This window comes from Halichoerus grypus, chromosome 7 (assembly GCF_964656455.1).
Source record: "Halichoerus grypus chromosome 7, mHalGry1.hap1.1, whole genome shotgun sequence".
In the NCBI taxonomy this organism is placed as follows: Eukaryota; Metazoa; Chordata; class Mammalia; order Carnivora; family Phocidae; genus Halichoerus; species Halichoerus grypus.
The window spans coordinates 72416579-72432842 of NC_135718.1; the positions used below are offsets into that span (position 1 = coordinate 72416579).

The 16264-nt window shown below is 43.0% G+C and overlaps 1 protein-coding gene across 4 annotated transcripts in view; it reads right to left on the bottom strand.

Annotated features, from left to right (window-relative positions):
• Positions 1 to 1515: 1515 nt before the first annotated feature.
• GNG4 (G protein subunit gamma 4) overlaps positions 1516 to 16264 on the bottom strand; it is a 67733-nt gene continuing 52984 nt past the window's right edge. For all 4 annotated transcript variants that reach the window (XM_078077732.1, XM_078077731.1, XM_078077734.1 and 1 more), the window contains exon 4: positions 1516 to 4991. In XM_078077732.1, the coding sequence (XP_077933858.1) occupies positions 4863 to 4991 (129 nt within the window). In that variant the 3' untranslated portion in view covers positions 1516 to 4862. The remainder of the gene's footprint in view (positions 4992 to 16264) is intronic.

A 16264-nucleotide genomic window follows, 5' to 3' on the forward strand; every position in this document is an offset into this window, starting at 1 on the left:
TTGAAAGTAAGTGGTTAGAATAACAGTGGTATATGGTTAATTACCATACATGGGCTTGAAAATTTTACAAGTTAGCAAATGACTTATAGCTAACACAGAATCAAGTGTAAGGGTTTTATCAGAAACCGGATGGGATGGCCGGTTCTGACCAGTGGTAATCGACACTGGCTCATGCACACTTATCTCCAGAAACATTGAGACTGGGCAGATGCCCAGCTTATGGTCCCCCACTGCTGCTCTTGGCTGTGACTCCTGGGGAGGGCAGAGTGGTGTGCCGCTCAGGAGACGAAGCTCCTGGGGACAGGTTAGGGAGCATCATTCTGGTCCTCCATAAAGGCCACCTGTGATCTGGGGTCTTTTCTCCACCCTGACGAGCTGAATGAAATGGAAGTGTAAATAGAGAGTCTAAACTATCTCCACAGTTCATATTCTTTCCAGGTCAAAATATTAGTTGTTATTGGGATGCCTGGGTGGCTCAGATGGTTAAGCATCTGCCTTCAGCTCAGGTCATGATCCCAGGGTCCTGGGATCGAGCCCCACATCGGGCTCTGTGCTCAGCGGGGAGCCTGCTTCTCCCTCTCCCTCTGCCTGCCTGTCTGCCTACTTGTGATCTCTCTCTCTGTCAAATAAATAAATAAAATCTTTAAAAAAAAATATTAGTTGTTATTATTATTATTTTCATCTCAAATTTGTACAGTCATCAGAACAAAATCCTTCAACCTGTGGCTTGCTCCCCTCCTGTGGTTCCCTCGGAGGGAGGCTGCTGACAATTCACAGACTCACTGTGGCATTTCATGGGGGCTGGAGCTCAGAATCAAACGTAAGACCTTTTGACTCATGTAGCAGGAGTCCCAGCGTGAAGCTACTCTGTGATCAACCTGGGATTCCATATTCACTCTCTGCAAGGAGAGTGGCCACGTGATAGCTGAGAGCAAAGGAGACAGCACTGAAGGACCCTCAGGAAGGATCAGAGGCTTGGAAGGGGGCCTCGAGCCCCTGGGAGTGGGAGTGTAGTTGAAGAAGTCATGTCCGCCTCCAGGTGTCCGTGGGCTGGGTGGCCAAGAGACCAGGGCTGCATTCAGAAGATGCACCAGCATGGAGCCAGCTGGTGCTTTTGCTGTGGTTTCTTCCTTCAAAGGTGGTCTGTGATTATAGGGTTTTGTGGCCGGCCACCCCCTCCGTTCCCTCCTGGCCAGGAGGCAGGAGGGGCTAAGAGGAGGTCACCTGCCTCATTTACAGAGAGGCTGATCCAAGTGGGAAATCCCAGCAGGATTGCTCACTGTTTTCCCAAAAGACACAGATCCCACAGCATGGCACTCCCATATCCTGTTCCCAGGGATCTGCCTGCATTCTGCTGAAAGCTGATTCTCTGTTCAGATAGCTGTGGATTAGAAGTATTTCAAATTTCAAGATGTTGTCAAATACACTCTTAATTGCTCCATTAATGATGTTCTACCTAAAGAGGAGTAAAAAATTGAGCTAAGCATCCCCCAAAAGAAAAAAAACCCAGTAGGATTCTTGATTGCTAGCCACACAAACCAACTTTTATTGAAGTATAACATACATACAGAAAAGTACACAATCCAAAGTGTACAAAGAATTTTCACAAACTGGACACACCCAGGTAACCAGCAACCAGATCAACACACAGAACATTCTAGAAGCTCCCCTTGTGCCCTTCTGGTTCCCATCCTCCAAAGAGTAACTAATATTCCCTACTTGCGACAGCATGGGTTAGCTTTGCTGAGTTTGGCCCTTGACATAAATGGAATCACGTAGTATGAACTTGCCCTATGTCGTGAGCCTCACACCATGCTGTGGGGTCAAGCTGCAGGATCGTTATTCCCACTGCTGCCCAGGATTTCACTGTGTGAATACACCAGAATTTGTTTATCCATTCAACGTGGGCACTGGAGTGCTTTCCGGCTTTGGGTTATTCCGAATAGCGCTTCTATGAACACTCTAGTACTTTTCTCTTGGTGAACACATACACATTTCTGTAAAGTACGCACCCAGGAATGGGGTTTTAAGATCATATGATATGTACATCCAACCCAGGCTATTTCATGGAATAAGAAATTTACTGGATAGAACTTGGAGGCTCAAAGATATTGACAGAAAGCTAGAAAGAAAGAGACCTAGGAGGATGTGGGGGGTGGGGCAAGATAGCTAGTGGGGCCGAGGAATGGACCAGGAATGGTCTACTCAGCACTCTGCCGTCCCGGGTCACTGTTAGCCGTGGGCACAGAATCCCTGCAGCCTGCCTGGCTTAGATGCCTCCCCTTCTGGGCCAGTGAGCCCCTGGATCACCGCAGCTCCCATAAAACCAATCTCAGCATCTTCTCATTTCTTGGCCACTTGCTCCAAGCTCATAGGTCCAGGCCAAGGAGTCCAGGCAGTTCACATCAGGCCACTGGCCCCTCCTTGGCCGGCCTGGTGCTGGAAAGGGGGTACACCTGAGAGACAGGGAAGACCTCCCCCTTTCAGCATCCACAGTGAAAGGGAGTACTATTGCATCCCACTAAATGTACATGTAAGGGATGATTCCCTCCCCGTAGGAAGGGGAGGTCAGATGCTGGACAGCCAAACTGCAAACACAAAGTGACAACAGTCCACAGCGGGTGCACCCACTTTGGTTCACTTCCTAGTGAGTGGCTAGCAGGGCGAGGGGCTCATCTATCTGTTTGGGTATCTAGGAGCCCAAGTGCATGACCTTGCCTTTAGGAAGAGGGCAGTGAGTTCAGGGACACTTTAGACGGGACAAACCAAAACGACGAAAAAGCATCTCACAGAGGAAGGTAAGGGAGAGAAGAGGAAAAGGAAAAAGCGAGGGACAGAGGCGAGGGACAAGAAAAGTGAAAACCAAGGAGAGAAAGTCTGGAGGAAGGCGAGAAGCACCATTTCTTCCTGATCTGATTTAGCCAGCGTCCATGCTGTCCCACTTTCTCGTGTTCTCTGATGTGCTTTTATGAATTGTGCTTTGCTTAATCAGGTTAATGATGTTGACATGGACCACAGAAGAAAGAGCTCCTCGTCATCAACCGAGACGGGGAAGGGTTTGAAGTCTGATGATCACACACAGCCACACAATTCTGCTCTCATTAGAGCATACAGCTTCCTAACCTCACTGGTGATACCTGTGAGCTTTAATGAAATGAAGAATCGCTTCCAACAAAAGAGGCAGAGAATAAAAATGCACTAAAACCATTTGCAAGGTGGCAAGTTATTAATTGATCTGAAATTATATTTGGCTCCTTGTGGGCAATTTTACATGAGTCCTCCAACCACGGTGTCTTTGAAGTCATGCATTCCTGCCAGTGTTATATTGGAGCTTTTAGCAATTTGTTTTAAATGATAATCAGAGCTTCCATCTATGTACACCTCTCTGTGGCCTCCCAGAGAGAAAGGCGGGAGGAGTAATTACCATTATCCCCAATTAGCAGGTTAGAACATTCCAGGCCCATGATGGCTTGTCCCATATCATGCAGCTAGCTGCTGTGAGAGCCAGGGAGGACGCCAATGGAAGGGCACAAACTTGGACAGGGAGCTCTCTGCCCCCGTGGTTTACTCTCTTTCATCATTTTTGTTTTAGGCGGGGCGTGCAAATTGGTCTCAGAAAACCCAAGGGCTGTCTAATCTTCCACTGGGGCATCCACGTATCTGTCTTATCATTTTCCACAAGCTATTTAGGCCCAACGTGCCTTCTCCTGGCAAAGATGAGGAGAGAAGTGTGCTGCACTTATTTATACTAGAAAGAGATAGAACGAGCAAGCAAGGGAGAGGGAGACTCTCAAGCAGCCTCTCCACCAAGCACGGAGTCTGACACGGGGCTCGATCCCAGGACCCTGAGATCACGACCTGAACCGAAATCAGGAGTCGGCGCTTCACCCACTGAGCCACCCAGGCACCCCTCAGTTTTCCTCTCTTTAAAACAGACAGACCTACTCTCGTGACAGTTATTAATTGCTGGGGCATTAAATAAGTGAATACGGTCAATGCTCAGATCATGGGTGGTGCAGAGGGAGCTGCTGCCCTGTGGCTCGCTCCTCTGGGGCAGGAACCACTCTGGTGACACCCCACGGGGCGCCGTGCTGCACCCAAACAGGTCCCTACTAGTGCACCCAGGACAGAACTATGGAGGAGTCAGAGAAGGAGAAGCAGGAAGACGGGACATGTGGAGGGGGGACGGTGCCCTTGGGTGGTGCGGCCGGAGCGCACAGACAGCTACCATGGTGTGCACGGACAGCGCAGCTTGCTACAATATTCCCCCAACATCGACATTTGTAGAAGGACCCTCTCCAAAGTGGTCGAGGGTAATCAGTGGGAAACAGGGACCTGTGACCTTGCAGAAAAGACACACATTGGGAAAGCCGTCTGATGCTGTGGGTTATTTCCTTTCTAACAGGATGACGGAAAAGCAGGAGATAGAGAACTTCCAGATGAAAACATGATCCACATATCTCAGTGGGTCCAAATGCTCTCATTTGCTATTGAATTATTGGGAATGGGGGGAGGGAGGGACGTAGTTTTTCTTTCCCATAAATTAGCCACTGAAATGTATGAGCTCGATGTCCTGAAGAGGGAATAGATGCTTTAAAAAATTAAACCCTGAACCCCATACTTATTTTTACTTGGCACGTGCTATTTGGCTACGAAAATGTCTATTTGCCAGTGATGGAAATGCCATGAGACTGAAAAGAAGGCGTGACATGGAACGCAACTAAGAAAAGCAGCGGAGGAAGGCAGCCCGGGCCATCCCGGTGGGGGAGGGCGGGGGTGGCTGGGACTCCCTACGGCTAAGAGCATGCGGTCTCTGCCAGGGAATTATGGACAGAAGAAGAGCCACGTCATCACCAGTGGAGTCAGAGGATGGTACAAAAGAACTTCTTCTCTCGGAAGGGGTTTTCTGACGCAGGCACTGGTATGATGAGGGGGTCTTCGCGCACGTGAGCTTCACAGTAGGCCAGGAGATCCGCGGCTGCCTGGGACACCTGCAGGGGACACAGCACAGGTGCTGGGTTAAGAGCCAGTTCACGGCGGGTCCAGCACAGAGGTGTCCGTGTGGACACGGCCAAGGATAAGGCCATTCCCAGCCTGGAGAGAGGGTCTGTGCAAACCCAAGGAGACAGGGTTTGAAACATGCCTGGGTGGAAAGAGGTCTGGCCTGGGGGTGCTAGATCAACCTCCAGAGAGGAATGAGAAGGTCCAGACATCCTTGTTCTACTCTCAGTTGAGTGATGAGTGGAGGCTCCAGGCCAGTAGCTTCACAATTACCCTGCTAAACCATGTCTAGATGAATAAAGCTGAGAACTGGGCCCGGCCAAACCAGTGATTGTGTTTACTGTTGTTATTAATTGTTTGATTGCAATCCACTCTCATGACCAGCACAGAGAGACACTTCATTCTCCCCAAGAGAACACATATTATTAGCATATTATATAGATTACATACATGAGCTATGTACTCTCAGCACGTGTCTTAACTCACAATGGCCATTCCCCTGTGCAGGGAGTTGTTGCTGACCAGAAATCTCCTTCCCCTCCATTTTCCTTCCAGTCTTACCTGAAGCCTGAGGATACATGGTGGTGGTGCCCTGAACTATCCTCCTCATTCAAGCCCAGGGGTTCTAGAGGAGGAGCTGGGTGGGAGCCGGCAGAGGGCCGAGACGCCTTCCCTAATAGGAAAATGAAGTTACCAGCTCGCTCCTTTCACCCGGGGTCTGGGTCATGTGCTCGGCAAATGAATGGCCTGTGCATTAATGCATCCTGCCAATTAGGTTGTTCTGTCTTCAAGGGCTTATTAGAGGCTACAGGAGGGGGTAAGTATACAGCAGTCAAATGAGATCTTTTCGGTACATTCAAAGTCTAAATCTTCCCTAGAATGTTAGAAACATTCCACAAATGAATGAAAAAATGTCTTAGAGCCTCCAGTGTATACAAGTCACACACATTCCCTCCAGGTTTTAAAGACTGACCTATCTTCCAAAATTTTCCAGAAATTCTTCTGATTTCCAGCCCAGACCTATCTGATTTAGCAGTGGCTGGAATCCTACAAATAATTCTAGTAGAGAAGTATAAGACATCCCCCCCCCCCCAATAAAACTAGAGGTTGAACAGATGAGTCAAGCTCGGAGCGCCTGGGTGGCCCAGTCCGTTAAGCGTCTGCCTTCAGCTCAGGTCAAGATCTCAGGGTCCTGGGATCAAGCCCTGAGTTGGGCTTTCTGCTCAATCGGGAGCCTGCTTCTCCTTTTCCCTCTCAAATAAATAAATAAATCTTAAAAAAAAAAAGAAAAACTTTAATATACCTCGGTTTACCTTTTGACATGATCCAGCTGGCCCAAAGCTAGCTTGCTAAATTGTAACTGCAGTGTGACCCTTCCCGCGGGCCACACTTGTTCGGATGCTTAACATCCTTCGTGGGTGGATTTGAATAGTTCCATTTCCTGAGAGCGACCACAAGGGGGCGCCCCACTGGGGGGGGGCTGCTGCACGGTGACCAGGATGTCAGACCAAGGCATTAGAAGAAGGGGCCCCAAAAATGTAGCTCTGGAGGTGCCAACCTCCAGTTATAAGACAGTCACAGGGATGAAAAGTAAGCAAAGCGTAGGGAATATAGTCAAATAGTATTTTAACAACACTGTATAGTGACAGATGGTTACTACACTTACTGTATTTTGTAATGTACAGAATTGTGGAATCACTGTTTCACACCTGAAACTAATATAACACTGTATGTCAGCTATAGTTCAATTTAAAACAACAATGAGGCTTTGTAGGACGGCTGGGCGAAGGAGAGATGGGGCTGGGCTGTCCCTGCCTCCCATCCGTGTGTCTGCTGCCCACGCAGCTCCGAGTCTATAGCACCCGAACAACTAAGCTGTTCGTGTCTGGCCTTGCTAGTTTTCAGCAGATCTAATCTAGGGAATTTTCTATCACCTCTAAAGGTGATACTGCACTTGGTTCCACAATTTTTCTTTCAGGAAAACAGGCTGTTCTTTGATTGCCTCCTTTTGCCTGCTGGTTTTAGGATCACAGATGTGCTTGCTGAGTTAGAACGACAGTCCTCTGGAGGGTGGAGTCCTGTCTGGGCACCTGTACAACGGGAATGAATACCTAATGGGGACTGTCTTGGTGCCAGGTAATAAGAGCCCAATTTAAGACCAAACGGGCAGATCTGGGTTGGTTCCATGCAATATTTATATCCTAGATGCCCTCGTTTTGTTGAAACAACACTCAAAGAACGCGTAAGTCATCCTACAATCAAAGAATCAAGGGAGGTTTCCAGCTCAGCCGTCAGCCCCCTTATTTCACAGAGCGTGCGATGTTCCTTTATTTCCTGCATAAACAGAGTATTTGGATAACCCCTGAAGTTTGTTGTTATGTGATCTGTAAAGATAAATATAAGTAATGAACATCTTAATGAGTCTTACACATGAAAAGTGACATCCTGACACACAACTTAAGATCCAGGCATTACTTAACCCAAACCTGCTTGTTAGGTTGCGTGGGAGGTTTTTCTTAATCAGTCCTAGATTGATTTTTATAGTTGAAAGTTTCCTTCCACGCATATAAAATATGGGCTGCAGGCTTTGCCAAATTGCAGAAAACATCTGCCATCTTTGAAACAAAAAACATATGATTTGCTTTCAAAGAGAAAATTTTATTTGGGTTGGAAATTTAAAACTCCCTTACTGTTTATGCTTTCTCATCAAGCCTAAAGTCTGCTTTACCTAAAGACCTCTGTTACGAAATGCCCAGAGCCTCTCTGCCTCTGCTCCTTAGTATTGAACTGTGAGAAGACAACAGATGTTGAAAAGAATTGGCAGCCTGGGAGCAACTGTGGAATTTTACCATTGCATTTCAGAGTAAAAGAGGTGATTAAAACAGCCCAAGTTAGCACATAATCCTGTTAGTTGCACTATAATTACAAGCTTCAATGATGGGAGAAAATGTTGCAATTACTATAGTCAAACTCTTCGACAAGACAGATGACATAATTACTATTCTGGCTGTGACACCCACTGCATTTATCCTTTGCATCTAAAGTAGAGCAACTCACACCTATTTCCCAGCAATCCGGGTCTATTTAACGATACTACTTGGAATCAATTTCAAGCATGTTTGATGGTTCTGCCTGTTCCTCCCTCCACCCCAAGAAAACAAAGCAGGATTATTGTCGAGAGCACAGCCAGGTTGCAGCCCCCGTGGTGCAACAACAGTATCTTTTACAAGGTCAAACTCAGTGCACGCTCCCAACGGAAGTCATATGCTGGTTTTCCCCAGTGGAACCCTCAGGACATTACAGGAATTATACCTCACCTCTAAAGTCTGAGCAGACACCACAGGGTGAATCCTTGTGCATTTTTTCTTTCTTCTAATGTCAGGAAGTATTCGAGATCAAAACACCAGTTCCTAAGCACATGCTCAAGATACTTGCTTATTATGATGTCGTGAACCGAATGTTTGTGTCCTCCCCCACCCTAAACCAAACAGGGAAGCCTAAATCTCAATGTATTTGGAGGTGGGGTCTTTGGGAGGTAATCAGGTCATGAGGATTGAACCCTTATGAATGGGATTAGTGCCCTTCTAAGAAGAGACATGCGAGAGATCTCTCTCCACCTGCCATGTAAGGTGGGAGAGATCTCTCTCCACCTGCTATGTAAGGTCACAGCAAGGAGGTGGCCACCTGTAAACCAAGAAGAAAACTCCCACCAGAACCACACCAGCACCGTGATCTTGGACTTCCCAGCTTGCAGAGCTGTGAGAAATGAATTTCTGTTGTTTAAGCCACAGGTCTGTGGCACTCTGTTATAGCAGTATGAGCTAGCTAAGTAAAACATTTGGCTTCTAGTGGATCCCAGCAACTACTCTGTATTGATACAGATCAATATAGACAATTTTCAATCGTTGGGTCCTAGGCCACAGATATAGCAGCTAGTTGGGAGTGGGGAAGGTTATCCCTGGAGGATACGAGGTGGGAGGGGGCTGGAAGATACATGGGAATACACGAATAATATAACAGAGAGTCCCTCTCTGAATTCTAAAGTCAAATGTTCATAATGGTGGATTAGCTATCATTGCATAAGGTTTTTTTTTTTTTTCCCCACATGAGAAGTTGATTGCACAATGAGCGGTAAATCCAAGATACTTGCAAGAGAGTTTAGTATCTCCAAGTTAACCTAACTAAGAGCTGATATTACACGGCCTTCACTGCCGGAAGAGCTAAGCCCTCACTGAGCTTGATTAGAATGATTAACCAGATCCACTGTGGACCTCAACCTAACCAAACCCTTTCAACAGGTTGGTACATGTCCTATATGATTCTGACCACCTCTTAGTTTTGACATATCCCAATTTTCCACAAAGGAACCCCTAATTCAATCATTTTGCAAGTTTACTGAAAAGAGTAATTTATTTGGTGACAAGAAGTAGTGAGTCACTCAAGAGGTTTCTGGGGTTTACTTAAAGGTGAAAGATGGATGTAACAAGAAGGTTCTAGGCTCCAGGGATTCTAGAAAGCCAGCGGCATCTCTTAGAGAGGAAGCGTTGGATTGTGAGTCAGGAAACAATGTCTCTGACCGAGCTGCGCTCAGCTCTAATGAGCTGTGTCATTCTGGGCAAGACAAACACTCAGGCACTGAGTATCAGTCCTGTCAACGGGAATAGCAGTAGCTGCTGGTCTGTGATGAAGCGACATAATGGATGCTATTATATATACAGCATATTATTATTTCATTATTCATTTGGCTCCTTTCTGGGAGGGCGTTGAGAAACAGACATGAGGAAGTTTCTCAGAAATTATTAGGGCAACTGGGTGCCCACAGTGCCCCGAACCCAAATCCTCATGAATTGGAAGTGTCCCTCACCTTTTTCAAACGCACCTTTTGTCTTCTTGTTCTCCTGCTTATGTTCTTTTCTTTGATTTAATTCAAAGATTTTTCTCCTTTGATCTGACAGCTATTCTAGAATCGCTCATTCCTAGCCCCCTGTCTTTGAATTTATTTCTAAATCTGACTGTAGACAGTTACCATCTGAATCGGTCTGGGTGAGAGCTATGAACGTTTCTGGGAGAGGATGAGAAACCGAAGAGAAGGTTTAAATTGCTAAAGTAGCAGAAGGAGCAACGAAGGGGTGGGACCTAGAGTTCAGACTGGACACGTTAGAAAGGCAAAATCTGTTCGCACTGCCTTGACCTTGGGCTGGGTCACAGGATGTCATTTATATTTATTTTCTTTTAGACATGTCATTCTTGCAACCTTCACATCATTTCTCATCTTGATTATATCCCTTCCCTGGACTTCTCCGGATGCTTTTAATTGGCTGTCAGTGACCTATCAGAACACGACGGACTCCCTGATTTTGTTCTTTTTCAGTTTTCCACAGGAAACACCCTGGTATTTGAGCCTCACTCATCTTCTGTTTTAACAACAAGTGGCTTTCACTTTAGAATCTTCTCGTTTGGCTTCGGAAAACACAGCGTGTTTTATCTTGTAGAGAAATGAAACCATAAAGAACACATGTTGTTCTTTTAAAAGAACTCACAAACTGGCAGCACTGTCATGACTCTTAGAAGGGCTAGAAAAAAAATAAGGGTAAGACACGTGAAAGACTTATCTGTGAGAAGAATATGAGGAAAACTGGTTCAAATATAAATGTGAAGCAAGAGCCAAAAGGCTGACACCCAAAGGTCTGTCCCAGCAAACTTCTGCACGCTTACTATTCGGTTCCACTCAACAGCTCTGTGTTATCCATGCTGATGGGCAGAACCAGTAGAGAAGATAAACCTGACCTCATTTACACTTAAATTTGGAATATAATTTATGATTTTTATGCAGTGTGTTTCCATGAAAATATGGTCATATTTTGCGTTTGGCTACTGGTCCCTAAGGGAATGAGGAGGAAGATATAGATTGTATACAAAATGGACAGTGTACATGCAGATAATGTGGGGGTGAGATCCTATGTGGGAAGGACAGAAAGGGTCTCTTTTTCTGCTTACTATACCACATGGTCACCTCGCATGGCACCCTCTTCCCCCTTCACATATCATCATACCATATAAATGATAATAAAATCAGAGGAGGGAGTGAGTAACTGGGTCCTCAGGGGTTGGTGGCATCTCTGTGGAAGAGGTGATTCCAATGAAGAACTTTAATTTTGAAACAGTTTTATTGTCTTTACAATAATAATCCTTATTTATTTGTAAAATTGCCAAAAAAGTTCAAAGCTGGAAGCAAAAATCAACTGCCACTTGGAGACAGTGCTTTGGTGAACATCTTTTCCGATATCTTACTATTCATCTTTCTACATACAATTTCATATACTGTTCTGTAACATGCTTTTTTGTTAACTCAGTACACACAGATGTATGTCATTGTTTAGGATGATAATGAAGTGTAACACTGTCTCTACCTAACTTACTTAACCAATACCTATTGATGGACAGTCGAAAATTACAATTTGTCGACATTATAATAGGGCTCTGATGAAATTCTTACTTCCCTTCATTATTTGTGAGATAGTCTCTGGATAAATTTCTAGAAGTGAGAATACTGGGGTCAAGAGTATGCACAATAAACATTTTGATACATACCCCAAACTATCCTTCTGGAAGACTATATCAGTGTCCACTCCAACCATCAAAAACCTCTCACTTCACGGCCGATGAATGACAGTGGATTTCATCAAAGATTAAAAACATCAACAGTCTTACAGTAGCCAAGATATGGAAGCAATCTGAGTGTCCATCAATAGATGAATGGATAAGGAAGATGTGGTATATATATATATATACCTACACAATGGCATATTCCTCAGCCAAATAAAAGGATGGGATCATGCCATTTGTGACAAGGTGTTTGGACCTAGAGGGTATTATGCTAAATGAAATAAGTCAGACTGAAAAAGACAAATACCACATGATTTCACTCATATGTGGAATAACAAAAAGCAGCAGTCAACGAGAACAAACTGATGGTTACCAGAGGGGATTGGGCAAAATGGATGAAGGGGAGTGGGAGATTCAGGCTTCCAGTTATGGATTGAATAAGTCAAGGGAATAAACGGCAGAGCATAGGAAACATAGTTAATGGTACTGTAATAGTCTCAATGGTGACAGATGGTAGCTACACTTGCGGTGAGCACAACATTACATATAGAGAAGTTGAATCACTATGTTGTACACCTGAAACTAATGTCACATTGTGTGTCAACTATACTAAGACAAAAACAACTGTATGGGTCTCGATGTGTGTGTGTGTGTGTTTTTAAGCAGATCTTAATGTTGTTTTGAGCATAATTCTTTTATTACTTATGGAGGTAAATGTCCCTTCATATATTTAACCATTTATATTTCTCCATTTTAAACTGCCTAGTCATTTGTACAGTTAAAAAAAAGAGGATCTTTTCTTATTGATTTTTCAGAGAAATTTCAGAGAGGTTTAGAGAAATTAACCCTTCGTTACACAAGTGCAAATGTATTTATTTTGTTGATTGGAAATTTTTACCATATTGAATTTTTTAAAATACAGTCAAAACTTTTATGTTATGAACTGTGGATTTTGTGGTATATTTGGCCTTCCTGAATATTTATAAAAACAGTTGTTCCTATTTTCCTAGTACTTTTATGGTTTTATTTGTTATATTAAATCTTCGATCAGGGGCGCCTGGGTGGCTCAGTCTGTTAAATGTCTGCCTTCAGCTCAGGTCATGATGTTGGGGTCCTGAGATGGAGTCCTGCGTTGGGCTCCGTGCTCAGCTGGGAGCCTGATTCTCCCTCTCACTCCACCCCTCCCCTCCCAAATAAATAAATAAATAAAATCTTTAAAAAAAATAAATCTTTGATCAAAGTTAGGGACTGAACCATGTCCCCCAAACTCGTATGTTGAAGCCATAAACCCTAATGTGACTATTTGGAGATATGGCCTTCAGGGAGGTAATAATTAAGGTTAAATGAGGTAAAAAAAAAAAGGGGGTGGGATTCCCTAATCTGATAGAATTGGGTATGTTTAAAAGAAGAACAAACACCAGAAAGCTCTCTCTTCCCCTGAGCACAGAGGGAAGGCCATGTGAATACATGGTGAGAAAGACAGAGGCCTCACCAGACATCAACCCGACTGACACCTTGATCTTGGACTTCCAGGCTCGAGAACTGTGAGAAATTAAATTTCTGTTGTTTAAGCCACAGAGTCTGTGTTGTTATGGTAGCCCAAGCAGACACATACAATCCATCTGAAGTTCTCTGTATAAAATTAGTGATGTATGCAGCTTTATTTATTTTCCAAAGGGCTAGCAGTTTCCAGCAACATTTATAAATAATGTGTTCTCCACTGATTTGAGATACCATCTGGATCATATTCCAAATTCCTAGTACATTTGGATCTATTTAGGACTTCCTATTCTGTTCTATTGATCTAATTATAAAGCTTTAAATACTCTGATTTTATAATAAACTTTAATACCTCGCAGGAAATTTCTACACATCTTCTTCTTTGAACACAGATACTTAAAAAAATTCCTGGATACTCTCACACATTTATTCATCCAATTGAACTTTAGAATAGTTTGAAGTTTGCTTTCTCCAAAAACAGAAATAGAATTTTGATTAGATCTGTGTTGAATTTATATATTAGTTTACAGAGAATAGACATTTTTACAATATTGACTCTGCCTATTCAAGAAGAAGGTGTCCACTTTCCTTTATCCAAATTGTCTCCACCTTCCTTCTTTCAAGTCTTTTATGCCCTTTTATGTTTTGAGTGTTTGTTAAAAAATACACGTCTTACACATTTACATATGGCATTCTCAAAGTCAATTTCATTGTTTAAGAGATGGTTTAAAAAGGATACTGAGGCTGACATTTACTCATACTATTACCACCATTTTACTGCACTATGGTCAAGGAATGTGGTATGAACCATTTCTACTTTTTAGAATATATTAAAATGTTCCCTGATTGGTACTTACAGAAAAGTGTTCTTATTATTTTCTGGAAAAAGATATATGTCCCATCATCCATCTACCTATCAATCAGTCAATCAATCAGATCAACCTAATTAATTTTATTATTAGTATATGCTTACCTCTCTTTTATCTAGTTGATCCACCAAAGACTAGGAAAGACATGCTATACTCTGACACAACTTGTCCATCTTGACATTTTGTGAGATTTTGCTTTGTCTATTTTTGATACAATTAGATTGAATGGTAAGACTATGTTTAGCTTTATAAGAATCTGCCTTCCAAAATGGCCATACTATTTTGCATTTCCACCAGCAACAAATGAGAGTTCCTATCCCTCCACATCCTTGTCAGCATTTACTTTTGTCAGTTTTTTGGATTTTAGTCATTCTAATAGTTGTGTAGTGATATCTCATAGTTCTTTTAATTTGTAATGCTCTAGGGGAATATGATGTGGAGCATCTTTTCATATGCTTCTTTGCCATCTGTATATCTTCTTTGGTGAGATGTCTGTTCAGACCTTTGCTTTATTTATTTTTTTAAGATTTTATTTATTTATCAGAGAGAGAGAGAGAGCACACAAGCAGGGGGAGCAAAGGCAGAGGGAGAAGCAGGCTCCCTGCTGAGCAAGGAGCCCCACACGGTACTCAATCCCAGAATCCTGGGATCATGACCTGAGCCGAAGGCAGACACTCAACCAATTGAGCCACCCAGGCATCCCCTTTGGTCTGTTTTTTTAATGGGGTGGTTTGTTTTCACATTGTTGAGTTTTAAGAGTTCTTTGCATATTTTGGATACCAGTCCTTTATCAGATATGTGTTTTGCAAAGGCTTTCTCCCAGTCTGTGGCTTGTCTTCTCATCCTCTTAACAGTGTCTTTCACAGAAAAGTTCTTAATTTGAATGAAGTCCAGCTCATCAGTTTTTCTTTTGTGGATTGTGCTTTTGGTGTTATAGCTAAAAACTAATTGCCAAACCCCAAGGTCACCTAGATTTTCTCCTGTGGCTTTCCTCTAGAAGTTTTATAGTTCTGCCTTTTATGTGATCCATTTTGAGCTCTTTTTTGTGAAAACTATAAGGTCTGTGTCTAGGTTTATTGTTTTGCATGTGGCCATCTAGTTGTTCTCACAACATCTGTTGAAGAGACTATCTTTTCTCCATTGTATTGCCTTTGCTTTTTTGTCAAAGGTCAGTTGACTATATTTATGTGGGTCTATGTCTGAGCTCTCTATTCTGTTTTATTGATCTCTTTGTCTATTCTTTTGTCAATATCACATTGTCTTCATCAGTGTAGCTTTATAGTAAGTCTTGAAGTTGGGTAGTGTCAGTCTTCCAACTTCCTCTTCTTCAATATTGTGTTGGCTATTCCTTTTTTTTTTCTTTTTTTCCCTTCTCCATATAAACTTCAGAATCAGTTTGTCAGTATCAACAAGCTTTTTTATTGGTAGTGTCCTGAATCTGTAGATCAAGTTGGGAAGAACTGACATCTTAAGAATATTGAGTCCTCCTATCTATGAACATGGAATGTCTTTATTTATTTAGATTTTCTTTGATCTCTTTCATGAGTTTTGTAGTTTTTATCATATAGATCTTGTACATATTGTAACCAGTGGTTAAAAAACGATTGATAGGAGATGGTGAAGGAAGGATGAGTGGATTGAATCTGAAGCAATAGTTGTAGACCCTGAAACCAATTGTGTTGAATTTGATGGGGAGAAAAGTTGTGATCAATGTGGCTTATGATACAGGAAAGAGGGTGGGTCCTATTTCTGTTAGAGTTGGACCTGTGATAGTTGCAAGTTAATGCACAGCATAGTAGCTCTGGAGAAATTTGGGCCAGGAAAGTGGACTATTCGGTTGAAGCAGCTTAGTCTCAAATAATACTTGTCCCAAGTGATATTAATATAATACAATCTTGCAAACCAAAGCCCATTGGTAACCTGCGCTTGAGAAGATGGTTTTCTTTCTAGGTAGAATTGTATGATCAAACTAAGATTAAGTTTTTCTTAAACACTAGAATGCCCAAAGCACCAATCTAATGAAAAATACACAGCAATGACTAGAATAACCACAAACTTTGGGAGTAGAGAAAAGAACACCACAATGGGCTGGTGTAAATTCTTTGTCAGATTATGCTTGCTTATATTCAACCCATGTTAGGGTCTAACTTTTGGAATAAAAGGTCATGTTGAAGGAAGTAGACTCTCAGGTCATTCCTATGGAAGAGTTCACCCTCTGCCTCACTGGTGACATTCACTCTACAAGACACCTAATATTCTTTTTGCTGCAGCTGTTGATGTTTATACAT